The sequence below is a fragment of the Hemicordylus capensis genome, chromosome 6 (genome assembly GCF_027244095.1).
Source record: "Hemicordylus capensis ecotype Gifberg chromosome 6, rHemCap1.1.pri, whole genome shotgun sequence".
Classification (NCBI taxonomy): domain Eukaryota; kingdom Metazoa; phylum Chordata; class Lepidosauria; order Squamata; family Cordylidae; genus Hemicordylus; species Hemicordylus capensis.
This window is the reverse complement of record NC_069662.1, coordinates 15,997,076-16,012,796: the sequence shown is the minus strand read 5'-3', so window position 1 is coordinate 16,012,796 and position 15,721 is coordinate 15,997,076. Positions and strand designations below refer to the sequence as shown.

At 45.7% G+C, this 15,721-nt stretch overlaps 1 protein-coding gene across 2 annotated transcripts in view; it reads right to left on the bottom strand.

Annotated features, from left to right (window-relative positions):
- Positions 1-3,323: 3,323 nt before the first annotated feature.
- The window catches only part of LOC128330236 (integrin alpha-X-like), a 62,783-nt gene continuing 50,385 nt past the window's right edge, over positions 3,324-15,721 (bottom strand). For both annotated transcript variants that reach the window (XM_053262750.1, XM_053262751.1), the window contains 9 exons: positions 12,182-12,261; positions 11,795-11,878; positions 10,162-10,240; positions 9,818-9,925; positions 6,769-6,846; positions 6,495-6,608; positions 5,962-6,054; positions 5,653-5,763; positions 3,324-4,753 (listed from right to left, as the gene is read on the bottom strand). In XM_053262750.1, the coding sequence (XP_053118725.1) occupies positions 4,631-4,753; positions 5,653-5,763; positions 5,962-6,054; positions 6,495-6,608; positions 6,769-6,846; positions 9,818-9,925; positions 10,162-10,240; positions 11,795-11,878; positions 12,182-12,261 (870 nt within the window). In that variant the 3' untranslated portion in view covers positions 3,324-4,630. The remainder of the gene's footprint in view (positions 4,754-5,652; positions 5,764-5,961; positions 6,055-6,494; positions 6,609-6,768; positions 6,847-9,817; positions 9,926-10,161; positions 10,241-11,794; positions 11,879-12,181; positions 12,262-15,721) is intronic.

Genomic DNA, 15,721 nt, shown 5'->3' with positions numbered 1-15,721 from the left:
CAGCGCTGGCCTCAATCTAACTCCCGAATGGGGCACCGCGTGGCCCTGTTTGGGAACTAGACCAAGCCCACCACATCTGATGTCAGAGGTCAGTACTAAGCCAGCTGAAATCTGCAGGGGAGGTAGGGCTGTAGCTATAATTGAACAAAGTTGTGGGCGTGGGGGGAGACAAATGTCCCTGGGATCCTGAGGGAGAGGGGGCCCACCACAAGCTGCGTGACAGCTTGCTCTTTGTTCTGCCCCCTTCTGTCTCTCTGAAGAAGGTGGGGAGGTGGGAGAGCAGGGACCCATCTTCACTTTTTGTCCCAGGGTTCACTCAAACCTTGCTGCACTCCTGAGGGGAAGTGGCCCTGCACCCTGCTGAACACATGGTCTCTAGTTATTTTATTGTTTCATATTGTTATACTGCCTGATATGTGAATCTCTAGGCGGTCTACAAATCCCAACATTTAAAACCCCAGGTTAAAATACATAAAGCACGATAAAAACAATATACAACAAATTATTAAAATTCTAATTAAAAGCTTGCAAGAAAAAGAAGGGCTTTGAGGGTCTTCCTGAAAACAAACAGAGGAGAAGAAGCTCTTATTCCAGCAGAGAGCATATTCCAAAGCCCAGGGGCAGCCACAGAGAAAGCCCAGTCCTGCCTGAGTCATCACCAGACGAGCTGGTGGCAACCATAACTGGACCTCTCCTGAAGATTGTAAAAGGCGGGAGGGTTCATGACAAAGGAGGCTCTCTCTGAAATAGCCTGGTCCCAAGCCGTTAAAAGCTTTATAGGTAATAACCAGCACTTTGTATTTCACCTGGAAACCTATCGGCAACCAGTGCAGTTCTTTCAAAACCGGTGTTACGTGGTCTCTTCATGTTCTCCCAGAAACCAATCTGTTACTGGCTAGGAAAGAAGCAAAGGGGTTGGCCTGGCTCCTGGGAGGCTGGAGGAGTCTCTTACCTGCCTGGCTATACTGGCTTCTGCTGCTAGTTCTGGTTGGGATAGAGGGGTGAGTAGATGAAAGGCCTCTGTTTAAATAACAGAGGCCTTTCAAAACAATTAATTCAAGCTGTGGGACCATGATATACTATGACTGTATTGTTTGTGAAACTTTGGTGTGAAGTTTGGTGGATGGGGGAGTGAAAAGGGGAGAGGGAAAATTTTTTAGGAGGGGGGAACATCTGTTGCTCCTTGCTACCACTTGGAGTCATCCCTGCATTCAGTTGTTACAACTCTAACAGAAATGGATGGAGATCCCACATAAAACCAGAATCCTGGGGGCATGTGTTTCTTCGGGTTTTTGTTTTTTAAAATCTATTTGGTTTCCAGCTGGCTATTCCTATTCAAAATGCTTAAATATATTTAGTTTCATTTATAATTATTGGTCTGGTTCAGACCTCCCATGGAAACACAGTTAAAACTTGGTTCCATGTGATGTCCCCGACCATTGGGAGTGCACACGTTCCCCGTCCCCTGCTTGCATGAGCTTCCAGGGCATTTTACTTCCAATTTATGTTAGAAACAAACCAAGAGTGGGTTCCCCAGAAGAAATCAAGATACAAAACCATGGTTTGAAGTGGGTTTATAGAATCTGATTTCAATAAACCAAGATCAGTGAGTTGGAAAGACAATGGATGGATTCTTCATTTGGGTGCAGATGCAAGGCAGAGGCTGGCTGGTGTCTTTTAATCCAGGCCTGATCAATTAGCTTGCTTTAAAAAAAAAAAAATTAGTAGTGATGGTGGAGGAGGAAGAGAAGCATGCTTAAAAAGCAACATGAATAATTTCTTTCAAATGTCCATTAATTTAAATAAACTGGTATATGCAAAAAGAACGGTCTTATTTAGGGATGTACAGAAACCTCGGTTCGAAGGCGAACCGGTTTGGTGGGTCGAGTGAAGCACCGGGGGTGGGGGTGGGGCAAGCTGCACTTGTGAGGACAGCAGGTCCGTACCTGTTCCACTGCTGTTCCATGCAGCTTCCTGCTGTGGCAGAGCACCCCCATCAGCCCCCGTGCAGTGGCAGTGTGGTGCTGGCATGCTCATGGCCGCTGTGCAAGTGTGGCAGCCACGTACCTGGTCAGCAAACCCAATGCTAACCACATAAATGGTTGTCGTGCATGCGTGGTGGCCATGTGTGTGTCAGCGCCGCCACATGAAGGGTGATAGGGAGGCAGCATTGCCACAGTATGAAGCTGCATGGAGCAGTAAGAACCTGCTGTCCTCACTTTTAAAGATGCTGCTTACTGTCCCTGTCCCATGCTGCCCTTTAGCCACTGAACTGGTTCAGCTTCAAACCAGTGCATGAAGTGAGGTGCATCACCAATTGCAGCTGGTGTTTATGTCATTAAGGAAGGGACGCTTTTTGTATTTTTCTGGAACAATGAATTCAGAGATGATATAAACCCTTGTTTGTTATTCCCTTTAATTTGGAATGATGGAAACCACACCCTCTTCCACAACCCTCACACCAACCCTCTGCCCACAGGCTATGAAGAGGCAGGTAGACACCACTGAGCCATTGCTGTGTCCTCTTTCTGCCATTGGGCAGAGGAAAAATAGGCCCTTCCATATCTTCACCATTACATTGGGACGGATCTCCCAACTTGGAGACAATAAAAACAGACTTCAAAGTGTTTTTTCAATCGGGTCTTCCAGTTGGACTGCCGACGAGGCTGCATGCTTCCCGACAGGGGAGATCGAGGAGGAGTTATTTTGGGGTTTTTTTTAGTCTTCGTACCCCCCCCCACCCCGGATTAAAGGGTATGGATGAAGATTGCCCACCTGTATACCCCTGAGCCTGCTCCTTATCTCAAGTGCTGTGCTGGAAGGCACAGCTTTGATTTAAGCTGAGCGGTGGGGGTTGGGTAACAGATGGCTGGACCCTCCTTCGGAAATCTATGGACAGAAGTCTGCCTGGCACCTGATTTATTTCAGTTTGGATTATAATTAATGGTTAAAGATCAAGAAGCTCACCCTGAAGCGTGGTCAGTGATAAATTGCTGAAATTCTGTCTGTTGTTGTTGTTGTATTGAGTGGATGGAAGTCAAGCCGCTGCTGTGAAGTTCTTGCAAAAGTCTGCCAGCCATAAATTAAGGTTGGGAATTCAGTTTGAGCATCAAATGCTGGAGCTTAAGAACTGAACTGATGGTTAAAAGCTTAAAAGCCTAAAAAGCAAAATTGTTGGGGTAATTTTGTTCGTTATCCTGAGAGAGTTAAGCTAAAGAAAGAATTGAACTGTTGATTGGTAGTGAATAATGTCTATGAGAAAGTGCACCAGTTAGATGAAGATGGCGGATCATTGAACTCTGGGAGAATTAAACTTTCGGCGATAAGATAGAAGTGTTGTTTTATTGTAAAAGTCAATAAAAATTTAAAATGCAAAGTCTTTTTTTCAATCAGTTTCCTGGTAATACAAACTGGTAGTAGAAAATACAAATACTGAGGGTGGGTTGAAGAACAGAGGAAAAAGGGTCAACCTTCTGCCACATTTCCAGTGAGCTAAGATACATCGTGAGGCAGCTGAGGGTCAGCAGATTATAGTGTAGAGATGGCCTGCTTAACTTAGCCCCTGCTCTGATGTTTTTGGACTACAACTCCCATAATCCCTAGCTGCATTGGCCAAAGGCCAGGGATTATGGGGGTCGTAGGCCAACATTTGCAGGAGGGTCGAAGTTAAGCAGCTCTGGTGTAGAGTGACCTCACATTCAATTTAAGATGTGCAAAGCCACTGAAGTTCCTTTTACCAGGTCACTGTTACCAAGTGGCACAAAAAAGTAAAATAAAAAATAAAAATAAATAAATCTGTTTGTCCAGTCAGATTTCAATTCATTCGTATTGCCACATTTTCTAAGTGTGTGGTTACTAAGGTCCTAACGTTTCAAAGTATTTGTACTTTGCACCACATAATGATTAATCAGTTTACAGTGTATATGTGTATACAACCCAAGAAGCAGTGGGATCGGCAGTGAAATAAATATCCATGAGACCTATTCAGGTGGCAACTCTTTGCACAGAAGATTAGACCAGACACTGCCTATATGCTTTTTCACACGGCTGTCTCCATAAGGAGTAGGACTATATTATACCAGACTTTAGATTCCTCACTCTTGCAGTATTCAAATTTGCAAAATACAGACACCTGTCAATTTCGAATGTTGGGTATGATGCAAGAGCTTTTCTCTCCCCCCCCCACCCCTGTCCCAGCTAACATTTCTTCAAAAAGTGATTGATCCTCACTTTCCCAAGGGATTAGAATCCAAATTTCCCTCTTTTTAAAGCCACATCATACATATTATTCTGCACAGAAATCACTTCTGTAGATACATTTATCTGCTTTTGGGGTGTAGGTTGTCACCTGTGACAATCCCACATGTATGCAGAAGCATGGGGAAATCTCACTTGGGTGCAACTTCTCAGCAAGTGTGCAATTCGCACGTGACAATCTCACACACAAGAAGCAAGTCATTTCCTGACATCAAAACCCTTTCAATGCAGGGAAAACATAAGAGAGGAAGCAGATTTCAGCAGTATTCTGGATCCCTTCTGGTTCAGGATAGTGGTCCCATCTGGCTGATAGTGCTGTGCAGGATGCCCTGGAGAAGGTTGTGGGGTCAACTAGTCTGGGTTGTGGGGCCGGTTATCCTTTAATAGCATCCTGGCTGGGGTCAGGGCAGCTGCCTTGGGGAGGGGCAGCCCCCTCATTGCCCCCAGCTGATGCCTCGTCCATCATCTGCTTGTACTGCCGGTTGAAAAACCCAAGCTAGAAGGAAGGAAAGGGAGAGAAAAGCCCAATGAGGACCCAATCCGATCTGAGGGCAATGGAAACAAAGCAGAGAGAAATGAGACTGGGAAGCCCACACCAGAGCATTTTGATTGGAATTCTTTGTTATATTTGTATCCCACCTTTCTTCCAAGGAACCCTGGACGAACTACATGGCTCCCCTCCCCATTTTATGCTCACAAAACCCCTATAAGGTAGATTAGTCTGAGAGAGAGAATGATTGGCCCAAGGTCACCAGTGAGTCTCATGGCTGAGTGGCAATTTGAACCTGGGTCTTTTCAGGCCTAGTCTGGCACTCTAACCACTACATTACCACAGTGGCCATGATTCCACTACAGGCGAAGACTGTATAGTGGCAATCCTGCTTCGAGTAGCAGATTCCCCCCCCTGCCTCTGCCAGCTTCCTCCATGGCGCTTTCCAGCCTAGCTGCTCAACAGCAGCAAAATGCCTCCGTTCAGGCAAGTCGCATTGAAAACTTAAACAGCAGGGGGAGCACAGTCTCGCAGCAACTAACAACCTGAGAAAACAGCAACTTCCTTACGCCGGCTATACGACGTCCTAGCTCTATAGCGCAGCGATTAAATTCAAGACAAGGCATTGGCAATGTGAACGGCACCCTGCTGTCCGCGTAGGGACTGCGGTGCCCCGACGCAGGAAGTGTGAAAGCACACACTGTTGCAGGGTCTAATCTGGAAAGCGCCCATGTGGGCCCTGTCTTGTTTGACCTGCATTTCCTCATGCCATAGTTGTGAGATTGTGAACCACCCAGGGACTTCTGCATGTTAACTGAAGTAAAATAAATAAATAACACAAGCCAGAGGCATCTTGGGTTCCAAAAGCTTGCCCCGGCAGGCATCCCCTCAGCCTCAGTTCTCACCTTGTATAAACCAGCGGCAATCAGAGCGAGAAGGACGAGGCCCCCGATGCTGCTGCCGATAATGACGGGCAGGGCATTATAGGGCTCCAAGTGCTCCAGCACCGTCTCCGCCTGAAGGGTGAGAGCGACAGAGCCATGTGAGACTTCACTAGCTTCAACTTGGTGGAACCCACCCCTTGCCCAGAGCTGCAGAAGGCAGCAAAGCCTTATCTCTGCCTCTCAGCTCCCTGGAATCCTAGACCACTCCTCCCTCCAAGAGACGTCAGGGATCCAACTCCCAATGGCCTTGCTTCCTTTGGCCTTGGCTACCTGGCTCTGTACACGGCCCTCCTTCTGAGTGAATTTGGTCTCGTCGTAGGAAATGTGGGCTGAGCTCACCAGGGTCACTTTCTTCTGCTGGGTCTGGAAGACGGACATAAACCTTCTCAGAGATGGGGGAGTCAGTTGTGCAGGGGGTTCCACCAACCATAAGAGATCGTGGACGGTTTGTGCAAAGATTCCTTGCTGAGCAGAGAGGTGCATCTCTGTGCTAGAAACTTGTATCACTTATATATCTATCTAACGGTCACAATATTCTCAGAGCATTCTGGGAATTGTAATTTGGTGAGAGTGCTAAGACTTCTCTCAGTGGCTGCCTAGACTTCCTCACAGGAGTACACTTGCAAGGCTCTCTTTGGAGAAAGAATGCCATTCTAATTGTGTAGTGCTGAGATGCCCCAGGATGCAACTAATTCTGGGGTGGAACACAAGAGTATGATGGCATCTTACGAAGGAAATGCAGGGGTTCATATCCCTCCCATCCCTAGATCCAATAAAGTCCGCAGAATCAGCATCCTGCATACCTGGGAAAGCCACTTGAAGCTGATGTTCCCCTTGATCGTGAACTCCAGTGGTTGCTGCAACTCCAGGGATGAAATTTTGCAATGGACAGTTTGACAGGCAGCCACAGAGCAGTTCTGAAAGGAGGAAGGAGGATATCCTGGGGCCAGGTCATAGGGAATGTTGGGACTGCTTATCAACACCTTTGACCTGCACGGCCGTCTAACTGACTAACAGCCACCTGGTCCCACTGCTTCTAAAATCAGGCTGCAGGCATGGCCCTGGGGGTGTACTCACCAGGGTGGGGTGCTCCTTTAGTTGCTTCACAAAATCCTTGGACCCTGGAGTCTCTCTTCCAGAGACACACTGAGCCAGCTGCAGAAAGGAAAAGAGAGTCTGGCATTTATTTGTAAGGGATGATGGAGTACTTCCCCCCCCTCCCCAGCAATCCAGCACACATGAGAGCAAGAGGATGGCTTCTACGCTTGAGGAAGAGGTCATGGGAGTGTTGTAAGATGGGCAGTTTTACTGCATCAGGAAGTGCCTAATGTTAGGTCGTTTAATTTGAGCACTGCCTCGAAGTGCTACTTCTTTAGGATGCATATGATGCCCATCATCAGGAGCAAAGTGGAATAATGTCATTGGCTTGCTTGCTTGCTTTCTCTTTCTTTCTTTCTTTCTTTCTTGATTGTTAAATTTATATACTGCCTTTAATTAAAGCAATCTCAAGGCGGTTTACAGCAAAAATTTAAACACAAGATGGTAAAAAAGACACAATTAAAATATTAAGTGGAAAAAAATTAAACAAATCTGATTAAAAAATTAAAAACAAAAGCATAAAAGCAATACAGACTATAAAGAGCAGCAGCAGCAGAGAATCAAATAAATGCCTGGGCAAAAAGCTAAGATTTTACACTTTTTCTAAAAGCTGCAATGGAGACCGAGGAGCGAATAGCCACCGGGAGAGCATTCCAGAGTCTGAGGGCAGCAACAGAGAAGGCCCTTCAATGGCACCTTCTGTTGCTGTCCTGATGTCGCTGTAAATCTTTCCCTCGTATTAACTCCCTGACAGCATAAATGTAGTGAAGCTGTATTCAATTACCATTTGGAAATGCTCCTGTAATTCATATCCTGCTAGCAGGAGGCACTGATTCACAAAGAAGGAGTGTTGGGTGAACACTCAAGACACTCATGCTTCCACCTTGAGTAGGAAAGGGTACCTGAGCAGCAATAAAATGGTGGCATCTCTCATATTTACAGCTGGAATGTCGATTCTAATCCTTATTTGGACCTGGCTTGAGTTCACTGTATCGTTAAATAGCACCTTCTGCTTCAAGATCCCCACCGCTTATTAAGATCATGCAAATATCCATTTTGCATGCGTGGCAGGCTCCAAAATGGCCACTGTAATCACACAGAGGCCCGGAATGGGTTGAAAAACACCCGAACCAGCACCCCCGGTGGTGGTAAGGGTTTTTTTTTTTTAACAGTTGGAACCCCTGAACCAGCTGGGGGTGTTCGGCTTGATCTCGAACTGAACTGGTGCAGGTTTGGTTTGCGGCCGGCTCATCGTTGAGCCCTTGAACCGGGCCTCTTTGATGTCAAACCGGTTTGAATTTGAACCAGTTCGCACATCCCTAAGTTGGAAGATGTGCTTCATTTTCTTGGTCTCCAGAGCGCTGTACAGCTCAGAGCAGTGTGGATCGTGTGGGCACACAAGCAACATGCCTCATTTGGTGGTGGGGAGGTTGTTGCCAATAAGCTAAGTTTCGGGAGTGCACTGTAAAGCACCCCTGTATTAGATGCCTCAGCAGCACTGGATCACGGGCTCATGATCTTCATGAACCTTTCACCATGCCTAGTCGAAAAGACTTGGCTCAAAGCAGATTGATAGCACAGGCTGTGCTATCAGCATGGCTTCAGATCAAGCTGTCCACAAGTCTGAAACAGGACGCGCCCACCCCTCACTAACAAAGCATAGCCAAGCTATATAGACCCCCACCAGAGAGAAACCACTAAGGGAAGGAATCCTCCCACCTATGAGATAATAGCTAAATGCTCTCAAGGAAAAGCACACATAAATGCCAAATATCCCAGCTCGTTCACGTTAATGAATTGACTAGTGAAAAACAGGGAGGAATAGTTTGTTAACAAAATATAGGACTGCACCTTTGCACCTGGAGACATCACGATCTCTGAGTCAGGTAAACAAACACAGTCTCTATTCACCTCATACAATCACATTTGCATAGCTTGCTCTCTCTTTTTGTCCAGGCAAACACACCTAGTTCACCTAGCAATGGATCCTATTGTGTACAGAACTCCAAGCCCCCTGATCGAGTCAAGAGTTGCCTCAGGGCACATTTTCAGATATAAATACCCCAGCCAGGCCATCATAGCCTTGGATTCTGCTCAGATTTTGTTAGATTCTCACAAGCGAGCTGTGGCTGCTGCTCCCTCACTCTTTATCCCCACTTCTACTCCACACTTCACTCGAGAGGAGGCATGTCTGCCTGGCCATTGTGCAGTCTAACATGCCCAGGAAGGATAGGTAATATTAACCTTTCCAGTCATCTATCTCTAAGCCTCCTTGCCTCTTTCTCTGTTTCCCTCCCCACTCTCCAGGCACTTGGAATTGTAAGTCTCTATGCTGGCTCTCATTCAGGACTTTAGCCGAATTATAACAAGGCTCTAACCAAGATTCTCATTTAGAATCTTAGCCAAGTTACTGAATTGCCTCTTTTTGCCTTCTGAAACACCATTTTACCCTTAATATAACTGTGAAACTGTACCTATGTTTCCTCATTCTTTCCAAATACACCATAACTGCTAAATTGATACTGGAACCAAATTGCTCCTCAGTCCAAGCTAATTCCCCAACTTTAGCCAAAAATATGGCTGGAGTGCCCTAGACAATCGCTCTGGGGAGGTTTTTGTAACAAGGTTCGGCTCTGCTTTCCCTCTGCCCCAATAATGGTCATGTGAACAACCTTAGAATTCCATTATGCATTATCTCAGGGGTTTGCAAATATGGGTCTTCAGATGTTGTTTGACTACAACTCCCATTACCTCCAGACACAATGAACAAAAGCCATTGTAGCTGGGGGTAATGGGAATAGTTGTCCAACAACATCTGGAGACCCACAACTGAGAACCCCTGCATTATGTGAAGTCATTTTTTGGTCCTGAATTTCAAGGCAATCAACTTCATTTCAGAATTCTAGTATTATGAGAAAGAGAGAAGAAAATCATCTCTCCCCACTTTCTCTGCACAAGTATTTGTTCCAGTTTCATTAACCCAAAGTAAACAAATGTAATTGCATCTATGTGGTCTCAGAGGATATACCTTGTGGGGCAATTCCAAAGATGCATTCCAGATCCGTGTCCCATTCAGTTGCACTGGATACTGCAAAGTCACCGAGACAGGAATTGTTCGCCAATATGTGTTCTTCACCTGAACAGCAAGAAGATCCTCCATAAGTCTGAGCTGGAGGCCCAGACTCAGTCCATCTTAGCTCTGATAATGATGCATTTTCCAAATGTGTGCTACAGGACCCAACCAGAAGCACAGTTGTCTCTTGATGTGTGCTCTCACATGATTAGACTCAAGGGCCTGAACCTCCTTTAGCTCCATATTCTCTCTTGCCTTTCCCATGGTCTTAATCCCTCAATACTCCATGTCCCCCTTACCTCATACCGATGTTCTATCAACTGGCTTCCATCTTCCTGGCCAGTGGAAAAATTGACATACTTGGTTGACTGATCCATTCTGCAAGAAACAAGGTTAGGACCCGAGATGTGTGTAATTTTGTGGATGCTGCTGCTGCTGGTGGTGTTGGAGAGAATGTGGCAGTGGGAGCAAAGTGTAAGATAGAAGGCAGCCCAGATCAGGAAGAAGACCAATGTTGTGCTGCTCTCCCCCTCTGGCCTGCTTTATTGCAGACTGGGAGTGGCCTGTATGGGTGGAGCTGGGGGAGGGGGAGGTAAATGAGTGGTTTAATGTGGCCGCGGGCAAAAGAAAGTACAGAGAGGCAGCCAAGGTGGGGAGAGGATGTGGGGAACAAGCTGCACCTTTGGCTCATTTAGTGCCCCCCTGCTCTACCTGTATGGACCACTCTTATTGCAGACATCCAGGTGGAGGCCCTGCCGTAAGATGAGGTGAGGCAGTCAACTCAGTTGGCAGATTTTTTGGATGCCATTAAGGACAGGAGGATGGGAGACTGATTTGACCCAAAGGGGACATGGCAAAGGGAAACCGTCCTGTGGAAATGTAATTGAAATACATGGGAGCTGTAGCGGAGCACAGTGGTTACTTAGTAGGAAGTTAATTGGGGGTTTTCTGTCCCAAGCACCAAAGTGGTTCCTTCGGAGCCTGATTGTCTTTTCCTAATCAGTTGCTCTGTGGTAAGAACACGGGAACTTGCTTCGGTTTCTGATCTGTAAAGGTATCACTCAAACAAACACGACTTCCATTGGTTTCAAAACTAATTTGTTTTCATTTCCAAAAGTTTTACTTCCAGGGCACATCATAAGCTGACTCTTGGAGGCAGGAACTTGACAGAAGGTCAATGGTTCAGAATGGAGATCAAAGTCACATTAGATATATTACTGAAGGTTGTGAATGTGGAAGGGTGATTGTTTGGTGAAAAGTTATCTAACTATGGAAATGTGCTTCAGAAAGTGTTCATCCCAAAACAGTGAGCCTGGCTGGGAATCAAATTGAGAGCAAGCAGAGCTCCTCCTTTCATGGGACTGGTTGGCCAAACAACAAGGCACATCCACTTAATCCGTGACATGTGGATTCAGACTTGATTAGAAGATTTCTGCTTATACATTCAGGCACCATTTGCTAGTGATAGAACACAGGATATTAAAGGCTCATATGTAACAAAACTCAGTACTTGCATGCATTCTACACCTGTGATGTTCCTGTGGCAGCAGCACAATGTATATCTAAGAGGTGAATCAGGACTTGAAGTGAGCTGAAAGTCTGTCAGTTATCCTGGAAAACCAGGAACTTCTGCATTGCCTGTGTCTTTCAATCCATGAAGAGCAAGGCGGTTTCTCTGTGGTGGTTGAAATGTAGAGTTCCATGGAGAAATATGCCTGAGATAATCAGCAAAGGGCTGTGGCTGAAACACCTGGGATTCCTTTTTGATGGATAAGGGTTGTTACCTCTGGAAAATTAACCTGAGAGGATGGTGCTAAGAAAATAGTCATAGGTGTGTGAGCAGCTCTCTGATAGGCAACAGCACATTGAGAGAAGGCCGGGTTGGATGGGGTGGGTGGGAATGTTTGCTCTGAAATGCTTGTAGTCACTTACTTGTTGACAAAAATATACACAGCATATTTGACGGGCAGTTTCTCTTGGTGAGCCATGTCTTGGGTGATGGGGCGATTGCGCTCACTGGAAAAAGGAGAGATAGGCAGACTGAAGAATATCGGAACATAAATTACGTATGCCACTGTCCCTTCATGCAATGCTAAACACCACCATTGCCCCATGTGACCGCCCTGCCGTCATGTTGACATACTGTTGACATACTTATATTTCTCTCATTTGGTAATCTGTTATCAAAACTGAGCACCTCACCCCAGAGAAGATCTAAATACATTAGATTTAAATATGTTTGAAAGCACATTTGCTGATCTGAAACTGATTTAAGTTAATCATGAAGACACATCCCAAGTTAGGCACAGCAAGTCTTACCTGCCAGCTGTGGAGTTGATCTGTACCGTACTCCCCAGGTCTGCATTCTGGGAGATGGAAAATGTGGCAATAAAGATCACCTGGAACCAGAGGAAAGCACAACAGACAGCATATGAGAAAACAGCAGGAGCTCAACAGAGATTTCCATTATACATTTAAACCAGTTTGATACCCTATCTCTCTCCTTGGATTCTCCTTGGATTCTCCCAAGGAACCCCAGATACTATAACCTTTGGAGGAAGCGGCGGTGGTTTCTCTGTCAGAGATCTACAATTTCCAGGGCTCTTGGGGCAGAAACCACCACAGTTAGTTTAAATCATTAGTATTCAGTTAACTCTGCCATTTTTCAAGCGGTGGAGGGGGAGGGATACCTTGGCAAAGAACTAGGGATGTGCACAAATTTATTTTTAAACATTCTATTTGTACCCGGGTCAAATCATCCTGATTTATTTTGGGTCCTAATCTGCCCCCCTGAATCACCCCAGATTTGATTTGTACCTGAATTTTCCAAATCAATTTGGGGCAAAAAGGGGTCCCAGGGGCAAAAGAGTGGGGTGGGTGGTAGTGACCAATGGGTGGGAGCTACCACCCAAGTTTCAAAGAAATTGGGCAAAGGGGTGATTTTTAAAGAATTTTTGAAGTTGGTGAGTCTTTAAGCTTTCCCCCATAGGGAATAATTGGGTTTGCAGCAGCCTTATAGCTCCATGTGGGGGGCACCAGGGTGGCCCAGAGTGGGTTGTGGTAAGTGGCAGTGCCCAATGGGTGCAAGGAAGGTACCACCCAGATTTCAAAGAAATTTGGCAAAAGGGTGTTCTTAATTTTTTTTTTGAAGTTGGCATGTCTTTGTGGCAGGTTTGGGCCAGAAAAGGGGTTTCAGGGGCAGAAGAGTGGGTCAGGTGGTAGTGCCCCAATGGGTGCCTGCTACCACCCAGATTCAAAAAAATTGGTGAAAGGAGTAATTTTTCTTTCCCCCCCTGAAGTTTGCTTTTTCTTTAAGCTTTTTCTCCATAGGGAATAATGGGGATTTCAGCAGCCCCATAATTCCACTTGGGGGGCACCAGGGTGGCCCAGAGCGGGTTGTGGTATAGTGCACATAGGGTGCCAACCACCCCCAGAACGACAAGCCCATGGGCCACTGGGTTTTGTTGTTTTCAATGTCTGTCAATGAGTGGATTCTCTCATTTCCTACCAAAGAATCTACAGGTGAAACTCGGAAAATTAGAATATCATGCAAAAGTCCATTAATTTCAGTAATGCAAATTAAAAGGTGAAACTGATATATGAGACAGACGCATTACATGCAAAGCGAGATAAGTCAAGCCTTAATTTGTTATAATTGTGATGATCATGGCACACAGCTCATGAAAACCCCAAATCCACAATCCCAGAAAACTAGAATATTACATGGAACCAAGAAGACAAGGATTGTAGAACAGAACAATATCGGACCTCTGAAAAGTATACAGTGTACTGTGCTTGATTGGCCAGCAAACTCGCCTGACCTGACCCCATAGAGAATCTATGGGGCATTGCCAAGAGAAGGATGAGAGACATGAGAACAAACAATGCAGAAGAGCTGAAGGCCGCTAATGAAGCATCCTGGTCTTCCATAATACCTCATCAGTGCCACAGGCTGATAGCATCCATGCCACACCGCATTAAGGCAGTAATTGCTGCAAAAGGGGCCCAAACCAAGTACTGAATACATATGCATGCTTATGCTTTTCAGAGGTCCGATATTGTTCTATTCTACAATCCTTGTCTTCTTGGTTCCATGTAATATTCTAATTTTCTGGGATTGTGGATTTGGGGTTTTCATGAGCTGTACGCCATGATCATCACAATTATAACAAATTAAGGCTTGACTTATCTCGCTTTGCATGTAATGCGTCTGTCTCATATATCAGTTTCACCTTTTAATTTGCATTACTGAAATTAATGGACTTTTGCACGATATTCTAATTTTCCGAGTTTCACCTGTACTCTCAGACGAACTCACTTTGGCCACAAAACGGAGGTCCTAATTTCTGGGTATTTGGGGGTCTGAATCTGGGGTGATTTATTTTGTAGCTGAATCTGGGCAATTGAGCACAGGGATGATTTGTTCTGCCTACAAATCACCTGAATCAGCCAGATTTGGGGGGAAATCATATTGTACCCAAATTGATTCGCACATCCCTACAAAGAACCCTCAACATCAAAGCAGTTTCCAACGACAGAGACCTCTGCACAGTGCTACACTATGTTCAGTGCTGGTGAACCCCCTTGAAGAGCAAAAGAACCCTTTTAAGTCCCATCACCATCTTGAGAGAGATGAACATAAGAACAGCCTTGCTGGATCAGGCCCAAGGCCCATCTAGTCCAGCATCCTGTTTCACACAGTGGCACACCAGATGCCGCTGGAAACCTACAGGCAGGGGTCGAATGCTACTCAGAGGCATCTATACTATAGCCCTCTGACTAGTAGCCGTTGATAGACCTCTCCTCCATGAAGTTATCCAAACCCCTCTTAAAGCCATCCAAACTAGTATCCAACCCTGCATCTTGTGGCAGAGAATTCCACAAGTTGATTATGCATTATGTGAAAAAGTACTTCCATTTGTTGGTCCTAAATTTCCTGGCAGTCATTTGCAAGGGATGACCCCTGGTTCTAGTGCGATGGGAGAGGGAGAAGAATTTCTCTCTATTCACTTTCTCCACACCATGCATGATTTTATAGATCTCTATCATGTCTCCCCGCAGTCGTCTTTTTTCTAAACTAAATAGCCCCAAGTGTTGTAGCGTTGCCTCATAAGGAAGGTGCTCTAGGCCCCTGGTCATCTTGGTTGCCTTCTTCTGCAACTTTTCCAGTTCTACAATGTCCTTTTTTAGATGTGGTGACCAGAATTGTATGCAGTACTCCAGGTGTGGCCGCACCATAGTTTTGTATAAGGGCATTATAATATTAGCAGTTTTATTTTCAACCCCCTTCCTAATGATCCCTAGCACGGAATTGGCCTTTTTCACAGCTACTGCACATTGAGTCAACACTTTCAATAAGCTGTCCACCATATCCCTTTCTGGGTCAGTCACTGACAGCTCATATCCCAACAACGTATACTTGAAGTTGGGGTTTTTCATCCCAATGTGCATCACTTTACACTGAACCGCATTTGCCATTTTGTTGCCCACTCACCCAGTTTGGAGAGATCCTTTTGGAGCTCCTCACAATCTGTGTTGGATTTCAATACCCTAAAGAGTTTGGTATCATCTGCAAATTTGGCCACCTCGCTGCTTACCCAAGGTGCAGGGAGCCCTTGGAAGTAAGCGTGATGCTTCCCAGCACTTTCCCCATAGAGCTCTAATGGGAAAGCGCTGGGAAGAACTACACTTCTGAGCACTCAGTGATCACCTTCTAAGATCATGTTGGGCTCAAAAGGACTCAATTCCCTAAAAGGAGCCTCTCTGGCACTGAGCAAAATGCAGCACAGCACGGGTGGGTGGGAAAGGGAGGGAATGGTCCCCTCCACACATACCTGGGGTGGGACTGCATGGAGTATT